General features: G+C 51.3%; 9 protein-coding genes across 9 annotated transcripts; 4 read left to right on the plus strand and 5 right to left on the minus strand.

Annotated features, from left to right (window-relative positions):
* Nucleotides 1-307: 307 nt before the first annotated feature.
* Nucleotides 308-2,410, plus strand: TrAFT101_003155 (uncharacterized protein; the record flags this gene model as incomplete). The annotated part of the gene is made up of 3 exons (XM_024907672.2): nucleotides 308-502; nucleotides 587-721; nucleotides 817-2,410. 3 exons carry the CDS (start codon nucleotides 308-310, stop codon nucleotides 1,945-1,947), a joined length of 1,461 nt encoding a protein of 486 aa, XP_024764282.2. The 3' UTR covers nucleotides 1,948-2,410.
* Nucleotides 2,411-2,734: 324 nt separating this feature from the next.
* Nucleotides 2,735-4,557, plus strand: TrAFT101_003156 (uncharacterized protein). The gene has a single exon (XM_024899318.2). It carries the CDS (start codon nucleotides 3,339-3,341, stop codon nucleotides 4,335-4,337), a length of 999 nt encoding a protein of 332 aa, XP_024764283.2. The 5' UTR covers nucleotides 2,735-3,338; the 3' UTR covers nucleotides 4,338-4,557.
* A 59-nt stretch (nucleotides 4,558-4,616) lies between these two features.
* TrAFT101_003157 (uncharacterized protein) lies at nucleotides 4,617-5,662 on the minus strand. The gene is made up of 3 exons (XM_024910924.2): nucleotides 5,302-5,662; nucleotides 5,074-5,231; nucleotides 4,617-4,834 (listed from the first exon to the last, which is right to left on the minus strand). Exons 1-3 carry the CDS (start codon nucleotides 5,461-5,463, stop codon nucleotides 4,768-4,770), a joined length of 387 nt encoding a protein of 128 aa, XP_024764284.1. The 5' UTR covers nucleotides 5,464-5,662; the 3' UTR covers nucleotides 4,617-4,767.
* Nucleotides 5,663-6,777: 1,115 nt separating this feature from the next.
* Nucleotides 6,778-9,979, plus strand: TrAFT101_003158 (uncharacterized protein). The gene is made up of 3 exons (XM_024899445.2): nucleotides 6,778-8,205; nucleotides 8,352-8,414; nucleotides 8,514-9,979. The coding sequence occupies exons 1-3, from the start codon at nucleotides 8,025-8,027 to the stop codon at nucleotides 9,770-9,772; spliced, it is 1,503 nt and encodes a 500-aa protein (XP_024764286.2). The 5' UTR covers nucleotides 6,778-8,024; the 3' UTR covers nucleotides 9,773-9,979.
* On the minus strand, nucleotides 9,916-12,682 carry TrAFT101_003159 (uncharacterized protein). Its single transcript, XM_066126798.1, has 6 exons — nucleotides 12,433-12,682; nucleotides 11,466-12,317; nucleotides 11,151-11,404; nucleotides 10,872-11,058; nucleotides 10,656-10,808; nucleotides 9,916-10,595 (listed from the first exon to the last, which is right to left on the minus strand). Exons 1-6 carry the CDS (start codon nucleotides 12,618-12,620, stop codon nucleotides 10,061-10,063), a joined length of 2,169 nt encoding a protein of 722 aa, XP_065982905.1. The 5' UTR covers nucleotides 12,621-12,682; the 3' UTR covers nucleotides 9,916-10,060.
* Nucleotides 12,683-12,853: 171 nt separating this feature from the next.
* Nucleotides 12,854-14,530, minus strand: TrAFT101_003160 (uncharacterized protein). The gene has a single exon (XM_024907673.2). The coding sequence runs from the start codon at nucleotides 14,408-14,410 to the stop codon at nucleotides 13,067-13,069; it is 1,344 nt and encodes a 447-aa protein (XP_024764288.2). The 5' UTR covers nucleotides 14,411-14,530; the 3' UTR covers nucleotides 12,854-13,066.
* A 347-nt stretch (nucleotides 14,531-14,877) lies between these two features.
* On the minus strand, nucleotides 14,878-17,354 carry TrAFT101_003161 (uncharacterized protein). Its single transcript, XM_024903504.2, has 5 exons — nucleotides 16,506-17,354; nucleotides 16,181-16,427; nucleotides 15,901-16,107; nucleotides 15,449-15,831; nucleotides 14,878-15,383 (listed from the first exon to the last, which is right to left on the minus strand). The coding sequence occupies exons 1-5, from the start codon at nucleotides 16,957-16,959 to the stop codon at nucleotides 14,998-15,000; spliced, it is 1,677 nt and encodes a 558-aa protein (XP_024764289.1). The 5' UTR covers nucleotides 16,960-17,354; the 3' UTR covers nucleotides 14,878-14,997.
* Nucleotides 17,355-18,712: 1,358 nt separating this feature from the next.
* TrAFT101_003162 (uncharacterized protein) lies at nucleotides 18,713-21,198 on the minus strand. Its single transcript, XM_024899437.2, has 2 exons — nucleotides 20,412-21,198; nucleotides 18,713-20,353 (listed from the first exon to the last, which is right to left on the minus strand). The coding sequence occupies exons 1-2, from the start codon at nucleotides 20,562-20,564 to the stop codon at nucleotides 18,941-18,943; spliced, it is 1,566 nt and encodes a 521-aa protein (XP_024764291.1). The 5' UTR covers nucleotides 20,565-21,198; the 3' UTR covers nucleotides 18,713-18,940.
* On the plus strand, nucleotides 21,056-23,676 carry TrAFT101_003163 (uncharacterized protein). Its single transcript, XM_024907674.2, has 4 exons — nucleotides 21,056-22,137; nucleotides 22,236-22,522; nucleotides 22,586-23,082; nucleotides 23,213-23,676. The coding sequence occupies exons 1-4, from the start codon at nucleotides 21,604-21,606 to the stop codon at nucleotides 23,347-23,349; spliced, it is 1,455 nt and encodes a 484-aa protein (XP_024764292.1). The 5' UTR covers nucleotides 21,056-21,603; the 3' UTR covers nucleotides 23,350-23,676.
* The last annotated feature ends 11 nt before the right edge of the window (nucleotides 23,677-23,687 follow it).

Genomic DNA, 23,687 nt, shown 5'->3' on the forward strand with positions numbered 1-23,687 from the left:
TTAGAATGAGGGGCAAATATGGATGAGGGGCAGAGGCTACTACGAGATGAGGTAGATGTAGCAAGCTAGAGAAAAACAATTCATCTTGGATCAGCTGAATCGCAGTCATCCGATGTCGCAGTAAGATCCAAGAAGATTACCCGTATCTATATTCTTCTCTGCTGTAAGCATCCAGCTAATAGCAACAAATTGGACATCGGGCAAAGCTTTGGAATTAAAGGGGGAAAAAAAAATTAACCAAAAGGAATCTCTTCACAACTCCAATTCTTTGCGGAGAAGCTTCGACAAAAAAAAAAAAAAGGACACAATGTCTTCGCTCATCTTCTATCCCACCTCGCCCAAGGAGGCGCTGGTCAAGGAGTTTGTGGGCAAGTCAATCGCCGACGTGCCCACGCCGGCGGCGGTGATGAACGTTGCGGCGGCGAGGCGCAATTGCGAGCGGATGCTGGAGGCTGCGAAGAAGCTTGATTTGGGGTGGAGGGCGCATGTGAAGACGCATAAGGTGAGGAATTTTCCTTTTTTCTCTTCTTCATTCATGGAGGGGATGAGTATGGGGATTGTGCTAATTGCTGTCTTGTGTGTATAGACTGTTGAGCTTACGAGGCTTCAAGTTGGAGAGGATCTGTCGAGGCCGGCGAATTTGATTGTTTCGACGTTGTCGGAGGCGGAGTTTGTTTTGCCTCTGTTGGAGGAGTATAAGAAGAAGGGGAGGCAGGTAAACGTACGTATGAGGGGGACTACTGGAAGAAGAAGAAGAAGAAGAAGAAGAAGGTGAATGGTGTTTGTTTGTTTTTTGGCTAACGAGCGGAATGATAGTTTGTCTACGGCCTTCCTATTTCCAAGGGGGCAGTGCCTCGGTTGGCAGAAGTCGTCAAAGTTCTCGGCGAGGGCAGCATATCTATTCTCCTGGATGACCCTGCACAGCTGGCCGCTGCTGCGGAGCTGAAGAAGCAGTCTGGCGTTGCGCCGCTGGCTCACATCAAGATTGATATGGGAGGACGCCGGGCGGGCGTTGTCGAGAGCAGCGAGCGGTTTGTGGAGGTTGCCAATGCGGCGCTGGAGGCACACAAGGCCGGATCGTTGATTCTGTCTGGGCTGTATTCACATGCTGGGCACTCTTATGGGGGAGACAGCCGTGTGGCGGCCATCAAGATGCTGTATGCGGAGATTGATGCCATGCTGCGAGGTGCGGACAGGCTCTCCCAGAAGGCAAAGGAGCTGGGGGTCCAGATCCCGACGCTGGTGGTGTCTGCGGGAGCTTCTCCTACGGCGCTGTCTGTGCAGAATCTACTTGGTGGACAGGACGAGGCTCAGGATAGCGAGACGGGTACGCCGGAGCTGAAAGCCGCAGTGACTGAACTCTCAGAGCTCTTCAGGACGGTCAAGAGCAAGGGGCACGCAGTTGAGATCCACGCCGGCGTCTACCCAACCCTCGATCTGCAGCAGCTCGCCGCACACAGCCTCAGCTCGTCGACGCTGTCATGGCGCGACATCGCCCTCACCGTCGTGGCCGAAGTGCACAGCGTCTATCCCGGGCGCGGCGAGAACGGCACCGACGAGGCCCTCATCGGCGCGGGCGGCCTGGCGCTGGGCCGCGAGTTCTGCAAGGCCTACGACGGCATGGCGATGGTGACGCCGTGGGGGCGCCAGGGCGTGGAGATGCCGGCCTGCGATGTGGAAGACCACGAGGGCTGGACCGTGGGCAGGTTCTCGCAGGAGCACGGCATCTTGACATGGGCGGCCGGCAAGGGACGACGCGAGAAGACGAAGGAGGGAGCGCTGGGGAAGCCAACGGATGCGGTGGAGGCGGGACAGAAGGTGAGGCTGTGGCCGAATCATGCGTGTATCACGAGCAGCCATTTTGGGTGGTATTTTGTGGTGGATGAAGACAGAGCAGGTCATGAGGACGAGATTGTGGATGTTTGGATCAAGGCCAGGGGGTGGTAAGACGGGATGGGGATTTTTGGGTAGCATAGCATGGCTGAGACACGGTTTGATATGGATTCCGGAGTAGGTACTGTATTGCATACTATGTAACTATATGCGGAATGGATTTGGATTCAAAAGTTTGTCACAAACTGCGTCTCTGATGTAGCGAGATTCATCAATGCTGTCAAAGAGGATGACCATATCAACTTTTGACATCAGTCATCACTCATATTCTGCACTATTGGAGTGATGAACAGTAGACGAGTTATCTGAGAGGGCTGTATGCTGTATCATCGTGGAGAGGGAGCAACTCTAGGCAACGTCAAAGACCCCCACCGATGAAGCAAGGGGGAAGAGAGAACCGCCGGGCTCCTCTCGGAAGACCCTGGGAAATGCAGAGCCAAAGAATTCCAATAGGTTGGTTATAGAGTAGAGCCACACTTCGTATATGCCGGCAATTGCAAAGCTGGCACGTTTTGAAGGGGATCAAAGCATTCCCTCTCGGGAAAATACAAGAATGTCAAGCTGCTTAAGTCTGCAAACTGCTGCAAGGTCCCGAAGGAGGAGAAATAGGTTGGCAATGCGTTAGCAGCTAGTGCTGGGGTTCTTGAGTCAAACTTGGACTAGAACCGGTGGAGCCAAAAGATGGGGAGAGAGCAAGACGGAAGAGCCAAAATTCCCCCACATGTTGCTTGTCTTTATTCCCCCCAAAAAGGACGGGTCACTTTGAAATGTGGCGCCGAGTAAGAAACTCGTGCTGAGCACGGCGTTTGTTCCCCTTGTGGCCAGCGGGAAAGAAGAGTTACTTGTGTGTAAGTTGAGCTAGTGGAATGTGGGATGAAGGAGTTGTTTGCGAGGCAAATATGGAGAATTGCTACTCCAATTTCAGTCTCCGAGATCAGCTGCTCTCTCTCCTGTGATTTGCTTCCCTCTTGCTTTATGGAGAGCGTGGGGGTACCGGCTTTTCTCTAGGCGTTATTGTGTCCTTTTTGGCCGTGCCATGGGAGCACAACATGGCAAATGCGTGCCACTGCTATTGGGATTATGCTTCGGCAAATGAACGTAGCATGGGGATAGAATACCACGGACATCGGAGCTGGCCATGGAGCTGCTAATGTAGGTACCGGAATATCATGTGCCATTCGGGCCCGACTTTCCTGTCTCTCTTCTTCCTTCTTATTTCCCGGGCTCTCTGTTTGTTGTCTCTATAGCTTTTTCTTCTTCTTATGTTGATTTGTCTGTGTGAAGCATTCTGTTGAACTTGAGGCTTGAGAACGAACCAACCAACCCTCTCTCTCTCTTCTCTCATCTTTACCCATCCACACATCTCCTCCATATCACCTTAGTGTTCTCATCATCTCAAAACAAATAAGAGAATCACAGCCGTTACATACCAATAAAGAAACGCCATGTCTCCTTCTGCGGATTCATCTGCTGCGGCGGCCCAAATTGGTGACCGTGCCACACGACCTCTCATCCGAGGAATCTACGTGCCCACTGTAGCCTTTTTCGACAGCGAGACAGATGAGCTGGACATCAAGACCGTATCACGGCACGCCGTCCGCCTCGCAAAGGCTGGTGTATCTGGCCTTGCCGTCCAGGGATCCAACGGAGAAGCAGTCCACCTGGCACTGGACGAGCGCTCAGCCATCACGCGAACCACCAGAGCCGCCCTCGATGCCGCGGGCTTCACATCCATGCCGCTGATTGTCGGCTGCGGCGCCCAGTCCATCATCGAGGCCGTGAAGCTGTGCCGAGACGCAGCGGCCAATGGCGGCGACTACGCGCTGGTGCTGCCGCCGAGCTACTACGCCGGCCTGTTCGACAGCTCCACGGTCGAGAGCTACTTTGTCGGCGTGGCGGATGCCTCGCCCATCCCCATCATCATCTACAACTACCCCGGCGCCACGCCCGGCATCGACATCAACTCGGACACGCTGATCCGGCTGAGCCGCCACGCCAACATCGTCGGCTGCAAGTTCACCTGCGGCAACACGGGCAAGCTGGGCCGTGTGGCGGCCGCGGTCAAGGCTTCGGGCGCCAACTTCCAGTGCTTCGCCGGCAGCTCTGACTTCTTGCTGGCGTCGATGGCCAACGGCGCGGCCGGCGTCATCGGCGGCCTGGCCAATGTTTCTCCCCGGGCCAACGTGCGGCTCTTCAAGCTGGCCGAGGCCGGTGCCGAGAAGGCGGCCGAGGCCTCAGCGCTCCAGGCCGTTTTGGCGGCGGGAGACTGGGTTGCGATCCAGACGGGCGTGGTTGGCGTCAAGGCGGCGCTGCAGGCCTACTTTGGATACGGAGGCTTTGCTCGAAGACCGCTGCCGAGGCCGGATGAGGTCAAGGTCAAGGGCATTGCGGACGGCATGAAGGAGATGATGGCGGTGGAAAATGCGCTGCCAGATGCCGCGTAAAATGATGGATGAAAGACGAAAGCGATGGACAGAATGAGGGGCTCTGAGTACATGTATTGATGACGACTTGCTGCATTTGGAATATATCACGAGGCGTATATACACATTTATGGGATACACGAAATTCACTGCATTTTTATATTACACTGACAATGGTTTGGCCGTGATTGCGACTGCCTATGCATGTGCAAGAACAGATACTTGCCTGTCATTCCCATCACTGGAGCATTCATTTACGGTTGTTGATAACGTCTAACTGAGTGGCATGAGACGAATCAATTGTAAATCACTACAGTACACACAGATAAACAGATAATTTTATAGAAGCGCCCAAAGTTTTATTTTTATTCATAATTGAGCTAATTTCCTTTTGCCAATTCCCGTTTTCGCCTTTTTTTTATTGGTATCTCTATGAATATGCATGTATCATTTACAGAAGAGCAGTGCACTCAATCTCGACGTCGGTGTTCAGGGGCAGAGTCTTGACGGCGACACATCTGAGAAACACACACCGTTAGCTCAATCCTCTTCATTCGAACATACCAGGAGCAACTGCAGCGGATCTGCAAGCAAGGCAATACGTGACGTGACTATGATTTTTTTTCCGTCACAGACCCCCACCACAATGTTGCATCCGATAGCGGGGCGCTTATGTGTATGAGGGGTAGTCGATTCAACAGGATGAGGGGACCTGATGTTTTGACAAAAAAGATGACAAGAAAGAAGCAAGACTTACGTTCGGCAGGGCTTGACGTCGCCCCAGTAGGTGCTGTAGACCTCGTTCATCTTGGCAAAGTCGGCCATGTCGGCGAGGAAGACGTTGACCTTGACGACCTTCTCGAGGGTGGTGCCGGCGGCCTCGAGGATGGCAGACAGGTTCTTGATGCATTGGTGCTGTGAATCATGTTAGTTCTTGAACCGCCCTTGGAGTTGATGCCTCGAGAATGGGCAGAATTCAACGTACGGTGTGAGCCTGGATGTCACCGGGAATGAGCTCCATGGTGACGGGGTCCATGGGCACGGCTCCAGAGACAAAGACCAGGCCATTGGCCTTGATGGCCTGGCTGTAGATGCCGGGGAGGGGCTTGGGAGCGTTGGAGGTGAGGACGGGGACCTTTTCAGACATTTTGGTTGTGGTTGATTTAGAGGGAGGTGGTGACGGATGAGAAGTTGGAGGTTGATTGAGACAGAAGAGAAAGAGAAAGAGAGAGAGAGAGAAATAGTAAAGAAATAGAATTACGCTCGGAGCTAACAAGCTATATATTCACAGTCTGCTGGCATCTTGCTTCCCACTACAATTACTTCATACATACTAGGCCCGGTTGCTATTTACTCCATACTTAGGCATGATCGGGTAAAGCTGGAAAGCAATGGGATTGAAATAGTACAGACGAGGCTCTAAACTCGTGAGAGCTCTCCACTATGTCGCGGAAAGTGGAGCGAAAAGTTGTAGCAGAAAGCAGAGCCACGACTCTTTTGGGAACAACGACCTCCATGAGCTGTTTGGGAATACGGCCATCAAGGGCTCAGAATTCAAAACGTTTTGGGAATACGGTCTAGATTGCCATGGAAATTTCCAACATCGAGAATCTCAGCGTTCGCCCCCCTCTATCTTCGGCAATAATAGGATTCTCCATGGAGATGGCAATGGCATATACAAGCGCGGCTGGCACTAAGATCACGACCACGACCGAGCTACACAATGACGGTTATTAGTCATTCTCCAAATCTCCTCACCAGCATTCAATACCATGTGGCCTCCCAGTTGACCCCCCCTTTCCACGATCCCCCCAACTCAATATTGGTGGACAGAGGGAGCGAGGGTCCGTAGATAGTCATTAACCACGGACAGCTAAGCGCCAAAACCCTGACCCCCGTGTAGACTGTATACCTCCAGCTGTGTTCGTATCTGTAAGTTCAATATCCATCCCCCACGATGATGTTCCCCCACTGAAAGGCGGTCAGATATGGTATTTGGCCGAGAAGTGGCTTTCGTGGCGGCGAGGGCCCAGTTCCTGGAAGGCGAGATTGTTGTTTGAGCGGCAAATCAAGTCTCCATTATGCTCCACTGATTGCACAAACGAGAGCCACGCAGTATCTCATCCGTCTACTGCGCAGATGATCAAGATAACATCTGTGCTCCATTGCAACACAGGCTCCGCAGATCCGAAGATATAGACAGAGTGCTTTGCGGCATGCGTTCCACACCTTGGCAGCGGCGTTTTGCTGCTCACCACCCATCCATTCAATCAATACAATTCCCCTCACCCGGTTAGTCTCCGGATTACCCCCCACCTGGGCCTAAACAGATGGATAATGGCGGGCTAGCGACTCGCCAAAGGCGTCTAGGATTGGAGATGCCGCGGTCCTTGGGGTCAGCCTCTCCTTTCGCGCCGCCCTCCCTTCTGTCAATGCAACGCACGCGCACAAAACCTTATACGTACCTTCATTTGTGCTAGTAGTACGGAATACTCCGTATATGAAGAGAGAAACGAAAAAGTGTGGGGTAAACTGGCCGGCTGGCTTCTCCAGGTTTTTCGTCTCTTCCCCACGGAGAGGATTTCGTGGAGAAGGGGAGACCAGAGGCTTGGGCCTGGGGAAATCCGTGCGCCATCTTGACTCGTTTCGAGAAAGAAGAAAAGAATTCATCCCGCTCAGAGGCTGATGTCCGGCTGACCGAGATGGCTGCATAGCCAAGACGCCGGAGAGATTCGCAGCAGTCCCTATCTCTAGATACCCATCTCTCTCGCCTTCTCTGTTTTCTGGCGGGGATCTAGAAAGAGATAGAGAGATAAGATATTTGGGGGGTTGGTGGATACGGCGCCTTCTAGTGGCCCAGGATTCGTCTCTGCCTTGGGACGAGGTACCTGCTCGCTCAGTGCTAGAGACAGCATCTCAGGGTATTTGGACAATGTGTGTTACCCAATCTTTCCACATCTCCGGGACTCTCTCTCTAATGGTGGCACCGACTATTACTGGTGAGTCCTCACACGGCCTGTCTTATCCGAGCAGTTTGGGGGAAGCAGCCATTGGAGGGGGTCATATTGTCTTTTCCGACTCACATGCAGAGAGAGAGAGAGAGAGCAACGGTTTAAGCCAGGGGACTAGATCATCAGCTAAACAGCTCTTGACGATGACGGGGACCGTCTATCTCTCTTTCTCTTCTTGCAACCACCCCTGATGGCTTGAGTCCTTCATGCATTCTTGTAAACTAACTAACCTGTGCCTGGGCTGGCCATCTACAGTTACATTATCATAAAAAGCGCCTGTCGCCCACCCCCTGCTGCCGAGTTTCCCATCAGCCAGGACGCTCGGGCGCATTCTTTTTTCATCTCTAGCTGTTTGCCCTGTCAGCCTTCGCCTGTTAGCATTGCGCTTAGCTTGGAAAAGCAACTACTAGCTGGTTCTTGGGGCGGTCTTAGCATCCTGGTCGGTGTGAGAGAGTTGCTATACATCAGCTTTTTTATAAGAACCTCCGGCCTGCGACCCAAACTTGGCAACTGTTTGCCTCTGCCGATCTACTTCCTTTTCCTCTTCCTCCTCCTCCTCCTCCTCCTCTCTTCATCACAGACGACCATCGTCTTGAACACTTGATTACTTCTTTATACTTTTACACCTCTCACATCATCAATTGCAGACAAGAGAAGAAGAAAAGCATATAGGAGAAACAGAACATTCGTCGCCATCATGGGTGTTCAAGACGACAACACCGTGTCCAAGGACATGGGTACCAACGACCATCTCGACCGAGTGGAAAGCCAAAAGGATGGCTTCATGGAAGAGACGGCGCGCGTCGTTGACCATCCTGCCGAGCGCGCTCTGTGCTTCAAATTTGATATCCGGATCCTGCCCGTCCTGGCCCTCATGTGTAAGTCGGCGTTTGCTTCTCATAGAATTGCTTGACGCGTTCCAATCGAGATGGGAGAAAGCAAGACAAGCTTCCATCTCTCTTTCCAGAGAGAACACCATCATTGTCATCAAAATCTGTGATTGCTAACTTCTCTTTTATTACAGACCTTTTCAATGCTCTCGACAAAGGAAACTTGGGTAACGCTCAGACCAAAGGCCTCAGCACCGGTACGCATCTCACATACACTCTCTCACCCCCTATCTTGTGCTACTAGTATCAGACTATGAGAAAAACATCAAACTAACGCCATAGCCTCATCCTTCTAGATCTTCACTTCAAGCCCAACCAGTACAACCTCGTCGTCTCCATCTTCTTCGTCCCCTACGTCATCTTCGCTCCCCCCTTCGCCATGCTTGCCAAGAAATTCGGAGCCTCTCGCGCCCTGCCCGTCATGATGCTCACCTTCGGCACCATGACCCTCTGCACGGCTGCCACGCAAAACTTTGGCGGCATCTTTGCCGTTCGCTGGTTCTTGGGAATGGCCGAATCCGCCTTCTTCCCCACCGTCATCTACTACCTGACCACCTTCTACCGCCGTGGAGAGCTCGCCCGCCGTCTGGCCATCTTCTACGCCGCGTCCAACATCGCCAACGCCTTCTCCGGCCTGCTCGCCTTTGGCGTCTTCCACATCAAGGACAGCAGGATCTTCGTCTGGCGCTACCTCTTCATCATCGAGGGCGGCGTCACTTTCCTCTTTGCCATCTTCGCCTACTTCTACCTCCCGCGCAGCGCCTCCGAGGCAAAGTTCCTCTCCGAAGAGGAGCGCTCCCTCGCCTTCCACCGCATCCAGGTCGATTCATCCTCCGAGGTTTCCGAGAAATTCGACTTCAAGGACGCCATCAAGATCTTCACCAAGCCCTGGGCCTATGGCTTCCTTCTCATCGAAATCTGCCTCGGCGTGCCCATTCAATCGGTCTCGCTCTTCTTGCCCCAGATCATCTCGCGACTCCAGTATTCCACCGTCAAGACCAACTTGTACACCGTTGCCCCTAATGTCACCGGCGCCGTCATGCTTCTCATCTTGGCCTTTGCTTCGGATTTCACGCGCCTGCGTTTCCCCTTTATCGTCCTCGGCTTCATGCTGTCCTTTATCGGCTTCATCATCTATGCATCCATCGACGACGTTACCAAGCAGCTGCACGTCGCCTACTTTGCCACTTTTATGATGTGCTGGGGTACTTCAGCTCCCTCCGTCCTCCTCTCGACCTGGTACAACAACAACATTGCACACGAAGGCCGTCGTATCACCCTCACCTCTGTCGGTGTGCCTCTCGCCAACGTCATGGGTCTTGTCTCCAGTAACATCTTCCGCACCCAGGACGCCCCCCGATACGAGCCTGCACTCATCACTACGGCTTGCTTTGGTGCTGCTGGTGCTCTCATTGCTCTCAGCATGGGTCTTTTCATGATTTGGGACAACAAGAGACGTGATCGCCGTGCGGGTGTCAAGATTGACCCTCGTGATATCCCAACTTCACGATTGAGGGATGGCCCCAGCTCTCCCGAATTCAGGTGGTTTTTGTAATGGAAATTTGAAGTTTTGTTTTTAACATTTCTTTTTGTTCTTTTTTGGTCTAGTTGAATGAATGCCGCAGTCTGGCTGAGCGTTACGAGTTTTGGATGAGCATGGATTTTCAAAGTTATGAATATGTATAGTGGCTGTAGCGTGTTGCTATGTCCTCAGGCAGTTGGCCTGGCTCTAATAAAGATATGAATATGAATATATTTCCACACATTAAAGTACTGTTTCTAAACATCCACCTTTTGGCCATAGTATGTTTTTCAGTTGCATTATCGCCACCTATTTGGGGTATCACAATGGTCTTTCCATTAAATTCGACCCATTCCCTGCTTGAGAGAAATCTTCCCCCTGTAAAAACAGCTGCAAATCGCTTAACCCATCATCTCCCTGACTAATGAGATTAAAGTACTGTTCCTGGAATTCCTCCACCGCCAAGTAATGCCCTGGTCCGAGATTTGGTATGGTAATATCATAAGCTGCTGCAGAGTCGTATTCAGCGTGGGGGCTTGAGCGCAGATTCGCGTCTGCAGCTGGTGTGTCTATCGCTGTGCTGGATTTTAGGTCGGTTGCATCTCTACTAGTAGCACTTGGTAAAGGGGGGACTGGAGCATCAGGCTGCATCCCATGCAGTCTAGCGGCGATGGAGCGGTCGAGGTACTGTAAAAAGAGATCGAGTGTGTTATTGTTGATTCGCCAGTACTTTTGGACCTCTTTCAAGCAAAGAAGGCAAGTCTCAGCGCGATGTTCGGCAAGACGCCTTGTAAGGCCTGTGCCTCGGCGGATTGTAATGGTGTGGATACAAAGAGCGGAAAATATGCTTGTGATGCTGTTCCAACATTGTTAAAAATTGAAAAGATTGTCTCCCAAAATGACACATCAAACTTACAGATGCATTTGCCCATAACGGAGTGTTCCTTGAGTACACATGTCTTCGGCGATGCGGCTGATACGGCAAGCTGCTTTGAGGACAATTTGTGAGCCAGGGGTGGTGGATTCAAGGCGCAGGAAGCTATTCCTATGAATCAAGATCTTGAGATGGCTTTATATATTCCAGTTAGTAAGATGAATCTGACGAAACACGCGGAAGGCAAATATTTATTACTTATATGCGAGGTGAAGGAGACATGTCCATACAGAATCTGAGCCTTCTTCTGGGGAGTATTTGATGTGTTCCGGAAGGCTTGTCCTCCAGGCTTCGAGAGAATTGTTGAGATCTCGGAGAGTATTTGAAGAAGTCACAGAGAGTGAAGCGTTACCAGGAACAAAGTGAACATCGATGATTTTACCCACTGAAGAAAAAAAAAAATTGTCAGTCAGCCAATATATTCTTCCATCATCTAGGAGAAGAAAATAAAGGGACAAGGTAAAATAGTGTGCTCACGTAGCTTGGCAATCTCCACCATCTTGATCGCGTACGTAACGTGCTCCGGTAGACACGAGCCAAAGGGAGAGTCGGGGCCACTGTTATCCGTTTCCCAATCCGATGGGCTGAGCGGCTCAATATCACAGTCTTCGTCTCTGATTCTGCTGGGAAGTCCCAAAGACGCAGCCGCTTGCCGCTCCCTTACGTAGATTGACCACCATATCCTTCGTCTCATTCGAGCTGTGTGTGAATCTTTTGACATGGAACGGGATCTTTTAATGATATGAATATTAGTATTCCATCTTCATCAACGAGATGTAAAGTGACACTCACGAGCGATGGAACCCGTACGACTCAGCAAGCGTAATCGCAATTCCAAGCCAGTACCGCACATCTCTCACATCCGTCGGTGTTCCTCTCCAGAAGCTCATCAAGAATAGCGACTGAATCAGCACTGTTTCGTCCTTCTCCCAATCGGTGTGAAAGAGCATCCTGGTTCTCGTGTAAAATGTAGTCTTTGCCTGATATCTGTCCTCGAATCCCATGGCCCGAATTGTTGCTGCGTCGCAGTATGTCGCTCCGATGAAGAGCATTGCCTGCAGCAACATCCGGGACATGTCGACTGAAGAGAACGAGGTGGCATTTGCCAGTCGTCGTGCTATCTGCGCCCTGTCCAAGAGGGGCCAACTCGGATGGAACCAAGTAAAGTACGCCTCCAAAGCTGGTAAACAGCTACGAAGATCCGGGAGAGTTAGGGCACCCTCGTTGCGCAGATAACGCATTGTTCCGGCGCTGATATCAGTACGGCCCTCTGTGGTCTGAGAAGTAGACTGTGGCGTGGCCGGCATGGGGAATGTGAACCGCTGCTTTTGGCTATTGGCGTTGTTGCCTCTTGAGGTGTGAGATCGACTTGAAAAGTCCTCCTCGTCGCTAGGAACCAGAGTGAGAAAGTTTGACTCGCCGTAGAAACGAGTACCCGGCACTGGACTCGGTGAAGATTCCTCAACTTCTTGGTCCTGAGAGTCCTGAGATTCCTGGGGCGCATGGTCTCGCGGATTCGAAGCGTCTGGCCGCACATCTCTATGAGGCGGTACATCAAAAGGAGTTGGATACGCCTTGAGAGAGCCGACAGCTTCACCTGGCGGATGGATGTGCTGTAATAGCCGGCGAGACCTCCGAGGGTATCTTGACGAGTGGCGCCAGTTAGTATATTCAATCTGTCCACAGTTACAGAGTAATGAAATAAATAAGAATTGAGATGGGAAAAATGAGTAAATAAATCAAATTCAATTAATCATACCTTCCTCTGCGCGATGGCAGGATTTCGCAGTTCGCCCCGGCGGCCAGACAATTCGAGCACGGCTGCTTTTCCGTCACATCGCAGCGCACTCGGCGGATGTTGCATTCGCGACATGCGTGCTTGGCCCGCGACTTTTTGCCGTCTACTTTGGCTGGAGATGGTGATGGAGTGAGTTTAGAGGAGCCCATGGTGAAAAGAAGCGGTTGCGAGGCATGTGGGATCTGGAATATCGCCGTGCTGCTCTTGCGAGAATTGTGTTAGTTTTAGGAGTTGCCGAGCCCGGCTACGGGGGTGGTGGAGGATATAAACGGCGTCGGGCGTAGTGGGGCTTTCGATGCTTGTTCCCGGCCGATGAGCTCCTGTTCTAGTAGTAGATGCCAATTGCTGCTTTTCCTTTGCGAATGAGTCATTTTAGAGTGCTGTTTGTCAATATTGGCGACTTGTAGAATACATGTATACAACTAAACTTTAGTTCTAATTAAGAGCTGGCTAAAAAGCAGCAGTTGAACTCGGAGAATGGCACTCTCGTGCGTCTTCCCTCTAATACAACTCTACATACGCGGAAATCCGCAGATTTGTTTATATAGACTTTAGAGTACATATTTTGCCTTTACTAATACGTTAAATTTCACATCTAATAGCTCTTTGGTAGCCCAAGAGCCTTCTCTCCAACATAATTCAAAATCATCTCTCTACTCACCGGCGCAAGTCGCGGCACCAGACACTCTCTAAACCACCGCTCTACATCGTACTCAGCAGCATATCCCATGCCCCCATGGGCCAACACTGCTCTCTCGCACGCCAAAAAGGCAGCCTCTGCGGCCAGATATTTGGCACTATTGGCTGCTACGCCGATGGCCTTCTGTGTGATGGACAAGTCTGTTTTGCTCGCGTCATACAACCTCGCTGCATGGTACGTCGCCAGTTTCGCTGCCTCGAGGTGCATATACGCATCTGCCAAGGGGTGCGCAACACCTTGATTCATGCCGATAGGGCGCTGAAAGACGATCCTTTCGCGGGCATACGACGCGGCTCGAGTTAATGCAGCGTATCCTAGGCCGAGGGCCTCTCCAGCAAGGAGACACCGCTCAGCATTCATGCCGTGAAGAACAATCTTGAAGCCGTGGCCTTCTTTTCCAATGAGGGTATTGGCGGGGATACGGTAGCTGTCGAAGAAGACTTCGTTGGCATCGACAGCCCTGCCGCCCATCTTCTTGATCTTCCGCATTGATAAGCTTGGCTGTGTACGATCCAAGTCGATGCAGAAGAGTGAAAGGCCCTCACTGGGTTTCTGCGCCTCTTCATACGGAGTAGTCCGGGCCAAGAGTATCATCTTGGATGCCACTTGTCCGCACGTTGTCCATATCTTTTGCCCCGAAACCACATACTCGTCGCCCTCTCGCTTCGCCGTGGTGGACAACCGCAGCGTATCCAGTCCGGCATTCGGCTCCGTTACGCCAAAGCACGTCCGCCATTTCCCCGAAATGATTCCCGGAATTGTCTCTCGCAGCTGCTCGTCCGTGCCAAATTTGGCCAGAGGCTGCGTTGCATAGACGTTGGCGTGGACAGCCTGCGCACCAGCCATTCCAGCACCAGACTCGGCAACTGTCTGCATCATCATTGTGGCTTCAGAGATGCCCAGGCCAGAACCTCCGAGATTTTCTGGGAGCGCAATGCCTAGCCATCCCCCGCGTGCAAGAGCCGCATGGAATTCCTTGGGATCTTGCTCATTTTGATCGTGCTCGCGCCAGTATGTATTGGGGAATTTGGAGCAGACTTCACTGACTGCGTGGCGGACGGTAAGCTGAGTCTCGGTGAAGCCCGCTGTTTCCATGAGACGATAATGACATGTCGATGAGAAGGATCTGTGGCTGGCTCTGGTATTATCGGCAGCGATGGCACGACACGTAGTGGCCTTATAAGAGCTGGTTAACCAGCGTCTTAGTGGCCAATATCGTGCGTTTACAGAACAGGCCATGATGAGTTTGAGCCAGTCAAGTTAACGCCAGCATTAACTCGATTGGAATCTTTAAATACCACGCAGGTCTCTGCAAACGTCTTGGCTCATCTTATAGATGGAATTATAACATAAACATGTATCTCATCGTAATACTCCGAGGGCTTAGTGACAGTGGTGGTGGTTCTCGGCTAATTGAATCTGGTTTCAGTGGAGTCGTCGCATCATATAGCCGACTTGATTTTTGGAGCTTCATGTACATGTATACAACGACGACTTGAGATTCGGCCGGACAACCGATCGTAATTGATAATAGCGCGTCTTTTTTATGCATGTGGATATAAAAAGATACTATTACTAGCTACTACCGATCATACTTGTACATACAACTCGATGGATATGGGAGAGCGCTGAACCTGTGATTGCATAGCCAAGTTATGGTAAGCGACTACGCGCACTAACATCATAAGCACATTAACTTAAAGCACCTTCATCTTATCCAAAATGAGACGTATTTAAACATAGTTTCATCATATTATGTATTTAAAATTATGCTACGCTCCCATATTGACTAACATGGCGAGCTGTGAGATCGTCCATCATGCCAATTAAGCAACCGGTGTGTCATGGATACTCTTCCTCCGCTGCATCTGTCCCTGGAACACCTTGCGGAAACGGAGGCTGCAAAGATCCCCTACGGTCTCCTTGACGCCAGCCCAGTTCTCACTCACAATTTCTCTCGTGGGACGAGAGAAGACAGCGTCAATCTCCTCGAGCGTCTTGTCCTTTGTCTCGGGCATGAAGAAGATTTGGTAAATCTCGCCGATGAAGGCGATGCCTCCGTAGAAGCCCAGTGTAAGTCCGGTGCGAGTCATGGCATCCTCCATGGCAGTGAAGTTGTATGTTACAACAAAGGAGGCGAGGAAGAGGAGGGCATCGGAAGTGGTCATGCCGTAACTTCGGAGATAGGTGGGGTATACTTCAGATGGGACAACTGCGAGGAATGTTAGTAAACTGTTATTCGTGCTGGTGGATACAATGATGAGAAGCTCGACTTACCCCATGTCAGACAGGCGTACGAGCCAAAGAACATCATATAGATGATCAGACCGCTGAGGTAAAGACCCTCTGCAGCTTGGAGATGGGTATCGATAGGGATGTGATACGCGATTCCAATCAAAACCAGACCGACGAAGAATCCGGGAAGCATTGTAATGGCCCAGAATCGCCTGCCGCATGTCTCCATGAGGAAAATAGCAGGAATGGTTCCGATCAGCAGAGATCCACCTCCAACAAGAGACATGTATGTAGCCTTCTCGTCGTCGAAGCCAATCTGGTTCATCAGGACAGACATGTAGTACATGATGGCATTTACACCAGTCAACTGTCCGAGAAGAATCATGATGTTTGCATAAACAAGAGCTCGGCGGGCGCGAGGAACACTACCAATTTAGTTAGCAAAGACAGACAGGACAAGGGTTATTTCATTCTAGTTGAGCATCATCACTTACGTGAAAAAGTCCATCCAAGGGAAGCGTGAGTTCTTGGCACCTTCGTTTACAACAACGTCCTCCTGCTTAACGGAATTGGCCATGATGTAGAATTCTTCGCGAGACTCGGGAGATTCTGTGCCGCGGATGCGCTTCCAGACTTTGTAGGAATCGAGGATTCGGCCCTTGTGCATGTACCAACGAGGACTCTCTGGCAGGAACAGCATACTTTATATAAAGATTCATCGTCAGAATAACTATTTAATAAAACAGTTGATTTCATATCAGAGGTGCAACTTACCCAGCGAACATAATGGTAGAGAATAGGAGCGATGAGCCCAAGATGAAGCGCCAGTTGCCAGGAACTTTGAGGAAGATGGCGGCAATAGCATAGCCAAGGACTTCACCAAGGGCAATGTTGAACTGATACAATGACACGAGATTGCCTCGAATGCGACGTTCGACCGTCTCGGCGACATAAACAGGGACTGTGCCACCCTCGAGACCGACACCAAGTCCCAGAATAACACGACCGGCAACAATCATGCCTATAAAAGCACAACATGGTCAGTGTAAGCCCACAAATAGATGTGTGTTTGGCAGAGAAACCATAGGCTCGAACTCACCAAAACTAATAGCACCAGCTTCCAGCGCGGCACCAACAGTGTAGAGGAGAATAGAAATGATAATGGCCCATTTACGTCCACAGTACTCGTTGGCAGGTGACAGCAACAGCGCGCCTCCCACCGCGCCCAGCGGCATGCCCGAGTTCACCAAACTGTTCTGCCTCGAGTCCAGGCCCAAGTCTTTGGGCAAGAAGAGGTTGGCACCAGAAATCAAGCTCTGGTCCAGGCCAGAGAGAAGACCACCCATACTGGCAAACGCGACGAGCAGCCACGTAAAGTGCCGCGGGTCGCGGAACTTGATGTTGAACATGCTTGTCTCGAGACCTCCAGCGGCCTCGAGCTGGGCCTCCATCTCGTCAATAAAGACATTGATGTCTTGGACGTCTGGGGTGATGGGCGCAAAGTCCACATGTCCCTCGATCCCTGCCTTCTCGTCGTGACCGTCGTCCGACATGTTGAACGAGGTACACCTTTCAGGTGTGTGATAAAGTGTAAAAGAAAAAAAGAAATGAAAAGTGATGAAGCTTCCTTCAGCAGACGCGCAGAAGAGAGTGAAACTATGAGGAGGAGAAGATGCAAGACATGCAGGCCCCAAAGGGAGTACCGATCGGCGAGTTTAATGATACCCTCGCACGACCTTATCGCTATTTATACAAATTATACCAGAATGCTAGTCTGCTTCTCTTACACACCACTCTCTCTCTCCTCACCTCGCCCGTCATTCATCGCAAACCTGGTCCATCTCCATATTCCCCCCCACACGCCGATGCTGAAGCAATACGACCGTGACCGGAGCCCCATGGGCCTCCATTCAAGCTTCATGCAAGCATCCCCATCGGAATGGAGATGTGGAGGGGCAAAAAAAAAAAAAGGTGTCTCCCCCATGTCGATCACGTTGGGGAGTTGGATGGGTCGGACAACTCCGCGCAACCACACATAGGATTTACATGCGGGAGGAGATAACGTTTGGGGAAATGCAACGCCATCCAATGATCATGAAAAGCATTAGTCTTCTAGAACGCAAACTCATACAAATTCATATCAAGAGAGCATCGTCTTTGCCTGCCGATATCCGCGTCCTATCGCGCGCTATCCCGCCAAGCGTTGGCTGGTGAAGGGAAGATCATCTTAGTCCGGCAAATGAGAAGCCAAGAGCAATAGCCGGACCACACCATCCAGCGGCAGTTTTGCCGTATGCAATACACCATCGCAGGGGGTCTAGCTGAGACGCCGTGTCCTTCTAGAAGACAGGCGATGGCCAAGGCTAGGGGCAGATCTCGGCCCTGCTCAGCTAGTCCTCCCAATAGCCTTACGCATCAAAACCTGGATGCATCTCGCTTCCATGGCTGCGATATGTCATCTGCTATGCATGGTTGGCGTTTGCCTCCCCAGCCTCGCGTCGAGAGCCGCCGTGCAAAGCTCCTATCTGCGAGGCTTGCTCCCGCGTCGCGCCTCCCGCAGGCTTGAATCATGTCCCCCTCACAGCTGGATATACAAACATCCGGACTCTGCCCGTCCAGACTCCACCACACCGGCACCAGCAAGAAGCTAACGACTCCCCGGGCCTGGGGCCCCATTCTTTTGCGCAACGAGCTTGGATAGCTCCGAGGAGAGTGGCGTTCGCGGTACTGGCAATGGATGCCGTGCTCCGTAGTGCCTCGTGCAGTGCAGTAGTGAGTAGTGGTTGGTAGGAACACTAGACGACTAGTTCCGGTAGTGGTGATATGATCTACTCGATGAATAGACGCTCTATTCTCTGTTCCTTGGCCAGAAAATCTCTCTTCGAACCAGCGCGCTACCTCTTTGAGTAACACTCGGCGTCACTAGCAATGGGTTGCGTTTCCGCCATTGATTGCATTGCAGCAGCTCGCCTGTTCCTTCGTCCAACCAGCCAATCACACTCGAGGGAAGCCGTCCGTCTTGGGAGACTCGCATCTCATGCCACGCTGCCCATGGCATGGCATGGACTGACCTGTGCCAATGCTTGAGTCATTTTTTTTTTCTCCAGCGTTGGTCGAGTCCTCGAATAATCTCTCGCCCGCCAAGTCACCCGTTCGCTGCTCTCTAAAGGCCCGGATGACGTTATAAATTCCACAGTTTACTTCCCGGCCTGTGGAGATTTGAACATTCTGATTGACGGTTGCCTGCTTCACCCCTGCTAGCGAGGTAGCAGCAGCTTATAAGTGCTTACCTAACGCAGAATGCCGTCCAATGTTTGATTCAGTTTCAAGAAGAGTAAAATTCAAGCTCAAAAGACTAAGGTATCTAGACAATACGCCCCTCTCTGTACTCCATATTTACCCCGAGATGCATTCATCATATAGTAAGTTTCGTTTTGATACCACCAGATAATTCCGACATATGGCCCCACCAATATTCCAGTGAATAATATAGTAATAAGAAAAATAATGTCATGTCCCATATCCCAATGACTTTTATACAGAGCGGGTCGAGGCGGAGCACTCGCCCAGAGATTCGGTTTGCGTGCGTATCTCCCTGTCCTTGTGTTGTTGTTTCTCGGTTAATATCTGCTTCTTCTTGTCGTCGCCGTCAAATATATACGCGAGTTCTTCCAACGTCGGTCCCGAGGTCTCCACAAAGAAGAAATATACAAAAACAAAGATAAACGCCACCCAAATGCAGTAATAGATGTAAAATTTCCAGCCAATGTTTTGTAGCGCAATTGGATTAACGTAGTTCCCAAAGATGGTGGCCACTTGGATTGTTAGCAGGACAAAGGCCCACGTCTTGGCTCGCATTTGGTATGTCACCAACTCAAGAGGATATGTCACTACCAAGTTTGTCCAGGCCATTGTGTAAAAAGCTTGAAAGATGAAGATACATGCGAGAACAAGCCGGCCAGCCGGGATAGAACCATGGTCAAGATATTGTTGAGCCCCAATAGTCCAGGCAATAAATGTGAGCGAAACACCTCCAGAACCAATGAGGAAAAATTTGCGTCGTTTAAATTTGTTGATGCAGACTGTGACGGCTAGCGCCACGATATACTGCCAAAGCGACACCATGCCGTTGACAAGAGTGATATCCTTTTGAGACTTTACACCAGTATCTTTCAATATCTGCGTCAGATAGTTTGACACGAGCAGATTACCAGAGCTCTGGCTAAAGACTGCCGTTGCGAAGCAAAGAGATATTCGCTTCAGATTCGGAATAGATGAGAAAAAGTCCACCCAGGTCATGTTATTCGCAGCTTCTTTTGCCAGGACTTGTTCAATCTCAGCGCATTCGACGTTGACAATCTCAGAATTTGGGTCGCATTCGCCGTGATATTTGACCAAAATCTTGCGTGCCTCCTTCATCCGGCCTTTCGCAATCAGCCATCGAGGAGACTCGGGGCAAAAGAATATGAGGCTGAGCTGGTAGGCTGAGGGTATTATTTGAATCAATGTTGGCAGCCTCCAAGACCACGATCCAGGGATGCGAAAGCAGCCGTAGGTTGCCCATGCGCCAATGACATATCCAAGGACGATTGATGTATTATAGAAAGTGGTGATTTGTACTCTTTCTTTCGGATGACTTAATTCTGTGACCAGGACCGGGGCGCCCATTTGGATCAACGAGGACCCAACGCCAAGCACAATCTTGCCTCCGATGTACATGTGAAGCGAGGTAGCGAAGAATTCGAGAAAAACGCCCGCGATGATGACAATGGACCCGAGGGCGGTGGGAATTCGACGCCCGCACTTGTCACTGATCCAGCCGAGGAATATGAACGGTATGACGCCGCCGATGGAGCTCGATGCGCCGAAGAAGCCCAGGCTTGAGCCTTGTGGATGTCCGAACTGATCTTGCCACGTTGGAAGTACCTGCATTCCATTCGTCATTGACTGTGGAAGTTTCCATGTTAGCCCAAGTTTCCGACAGCTCATTGAGGTAATAACCCACTCCGTCAATACCGAGCGCCGCGCTGGCAAGCAGCGACGATGTAAGTAGAAAGTAGAGCAAGATGCCATTCTTGCGCCGCCAAAACGGTGGTATTAATGTGAGGTCAATTGGCGATGAAATGCCATCGGCCGTGTGTGCCGCAGATGGAGCCATGATCTGGCCTCTTCCCTCTCTGCCCAGGCTGCGTCGCAGTGGTGAGGCGAAATTTCAGCCCGGGCTCAGCTCGGACGCTCGATCAGATGGTAGTCGCGCCATTGTTCCCAAGAAGGTTCACCGAGCGCAAAAAAAAAAAGCGACCGGCACCGCCCTGCTTAGTCAACCGGTGGCCATTGTCGGTGTAGGGTGCGCAGCCACGGCGACGGCTCTGGACAGCTGCCATTGCGCCAGCCTCGACATGAAGCAATTCGACGTCTCGATCGTGAACTGCCTCCTCGGATCACGGATGGCAGTCGCCAGATTGATAAAGCTAGGGCTGCAGGGCGATCAGTAAGCGCGCGTGCGTCGTGCAGAAAGACCCTTCCCCACGGGGGGATTAGATCGGTATCTAAATCGGCGATTCGGAGAAATCAGCATCCGCGGTACAGCCAGAAGCCAACCAGAAGCGCTAGCCAAGCAGACTTTGACGAGGCGGATAATTCGACAAAGCCGGCAAAATCCGCATGGCCAATCACTGCGAGGCTGGAGAGCGAGATGCTCGTCCTTATTTCCCCATCGGGGTGTCTCCGTCGCGACGGGCACGGGGTATTGGGGCTCGGGGCACGGTTTTGACGGCCCTGCAGCAGTTTCCCCAGCTCATCTCCCACGTTGGTATATGGGGGACAGCGTACGAATCTCAAGGCTGATGGTCATCTGGAACGTGTTGCTGGGCCTTGGGTGGGTTTTGTTTGCCACGGGGTGCAGGAACCGTTCGTGACGGAACAATGACTCCCGAGTCAAGGGCTCTATGTGTGGGTATAAATGCGTTCCCCCGAGGAGGCCGCTGACTACTGCTGCCATTCTCCCACGATGAGCCTCACCGGGTCGGTCCGTTTCAGTAACGGGCTCTTGTTCCTCCTGTACACTATTAGCCGGCGTGAGGTACTATTCGTGCCGCTGCCCCCGTCCGGATTCTAGCAGACACATACGCACCTACAACAACACAGCCAGGAACAAGCAAAAGTTCAGCCACCAGATTTCTCGAGAATAAGCCAAAATGACCGAGTCGCTAGCTTTGCCGAACGATTTTGAATGGGGCTTTGCTACGGCAGCCTACCAGATCGAAGGAGCTGTCAAGGAGGGCGGCCGCGGGCCTTCCATCTGGGACACGTACTGCCACTTGGAGCCCTCGCGCACAAATGGCGCCAACGGTGATGTTGCTTGTGATCACTATCACCGCTACGACGAGGACTTTGATCTTTTGACCAAGTACGGTGCCAAGGCCTACCGTTTCTCTCTATCTTGGTCTCGTATTATCCCTCTTGGCGGGAGATTAGATCCCGTCAACGAGGAAGGAATAGAGTTTTACAGCAACTTGATCGATGCCTTGTTGAGGAGGGGAATCACGCCTTGGGTGACTCTGTACCACTGGGATCTGCCTCAGGCGCTTCACGATAGGTATGGAGGTTGGTTGAATGTGGAGGAGGTGCAGCTAGACTTCGAGCGGTATGCTCGGCTGTGCTTTGAGCGATTTGGAGACCGAGTGAAAAACTGGATCACCATCAACGAGCCATGGATCCAGTCCATCTATGTGAGTCTTTAAAAGCCCATGTTCGATTCCCTCAGTTTTATCCACATCACGGTCATACATTTAGTCGTAAGTGTACGTCTATGCTAATATCAAGTCAGGGCTATGCCACCGGCAGCAACGCTCCTGGCAGGAGTACCATAAATAAGCACTCCACTGAAGGCGATACAGCCACTGAGCCATGGCTCGCAGGAAAAGCCCAAATCATGAGCCATGCTCGCGCTGTGGCCGTCTACAACTTGGACTTTCGCGCCACCCAAAAGGGGCAAATAGGCATCTCCCTCAACGGTGACTACTACGAGCCTTGGGACATCAATGAGCCTAGAGATAAGGAGGCTGCGGAGCGACGGATGGAGTTCCACATTGGATGGTTTGCGAATCCCATCTTGTGAGTAGCATCAATAGAAACAGCAGTGCCAAAGTTCTTATGTACTAATCTCATATGTAATAGTTTGAAGAAAGACTATCCTGCCAGCATGAAGCAGCAACTGGGCAACAGATTGCCGGCTCTTACTCCTGCTGACTTTGCCATCCTCAAGGCTGGTGAAACTGATTTCTACGGTATGAACTACTATACCTCTCAGTTTGCCCGCCATGCCGACGGCCCCGTCCCTGAGACGGACTACCTCGGTGCCGTCCACGAGCATCAAGAGGACAAGGAGGGAAGCCCTGCCGGAGAAGAGAGCGGTATCCACTGGCTGCGATCTTGCCCAGACATGTTCCGCAAGCATCTCGCCAGGGTTTACGGTCTTTACGGCAAACCCATCTACATCACGGAGAATGGATGTCCTTGCCCCGGCGAAGATAAGATGACTTGCGAGGAGGCGGTCAACGACCCCTTCCGCATTCGATACTTTGACTCGCACTTGGACTCTATATCGAAAGCCATCACCCAGGACGGCGTAACCGTCAAAGGATACTTTGCATGGGCTCTGCTCGACAACCTGGGTATGTATACTAGTATTAAGCTCTTAATCTTATCAAACAGCCCCATTTCTCCCATCTCTTCCTTATCTTCCGCCCTTGCAAGCTAAAACGAGTATTTACGCCAACTAACGAATCTTCTTCTTAAAAATAGAATGGTCAGACGGCTACGGTCCCCGCTTTGGCGTCACTTACACAGATTACAAAACTCTGAAGCGCACGCCAAAGAAGTCTGCGCTGGTGCTAAAGGACATGTTTGCTGAGAGACAGAGGGTTAAAGTGGCTGCTTGAAAATTAGGCTTTTACGGTTTTTTTGGCATCCTCTTTTTTTTTTTTATCCCTCATCCCCTGTCCCCCTGTCATGTCATGCGTATTCTGCCGTTTTCGTTTTTTTTTTTTTTCCTAACGCACGTTCCCGTTTCTTTTTGCCTGTCATTACCCCTTCCCAAGCAAGCTTCTTCTTTGCCTAAGCAGCTTTTAGCAAGTTTAGCCATGAGCCACAATAACCAATGCAATGCTACTGAGCCATTATTTAAAACGGAGGAGAGAAGGCATGGGGGAATGGCCCGTGCTGATTTGAGCTCTCCGTCTCGTATCACTCCGTACCTTGACCTCAGAATATACATACT

Source organism: Trichoderma asperellum, chromosome 2, assembly GCF_020647865.1.
Source record: "Trichoderma asperellum chromosome 2, complete sequence".
NCBI lineage: Eukaryota > Fungi > Ascomycota > Sordariomycetes > Hypocreales > Hypocreaceae > Trichoderma > Trichoderma asperellum.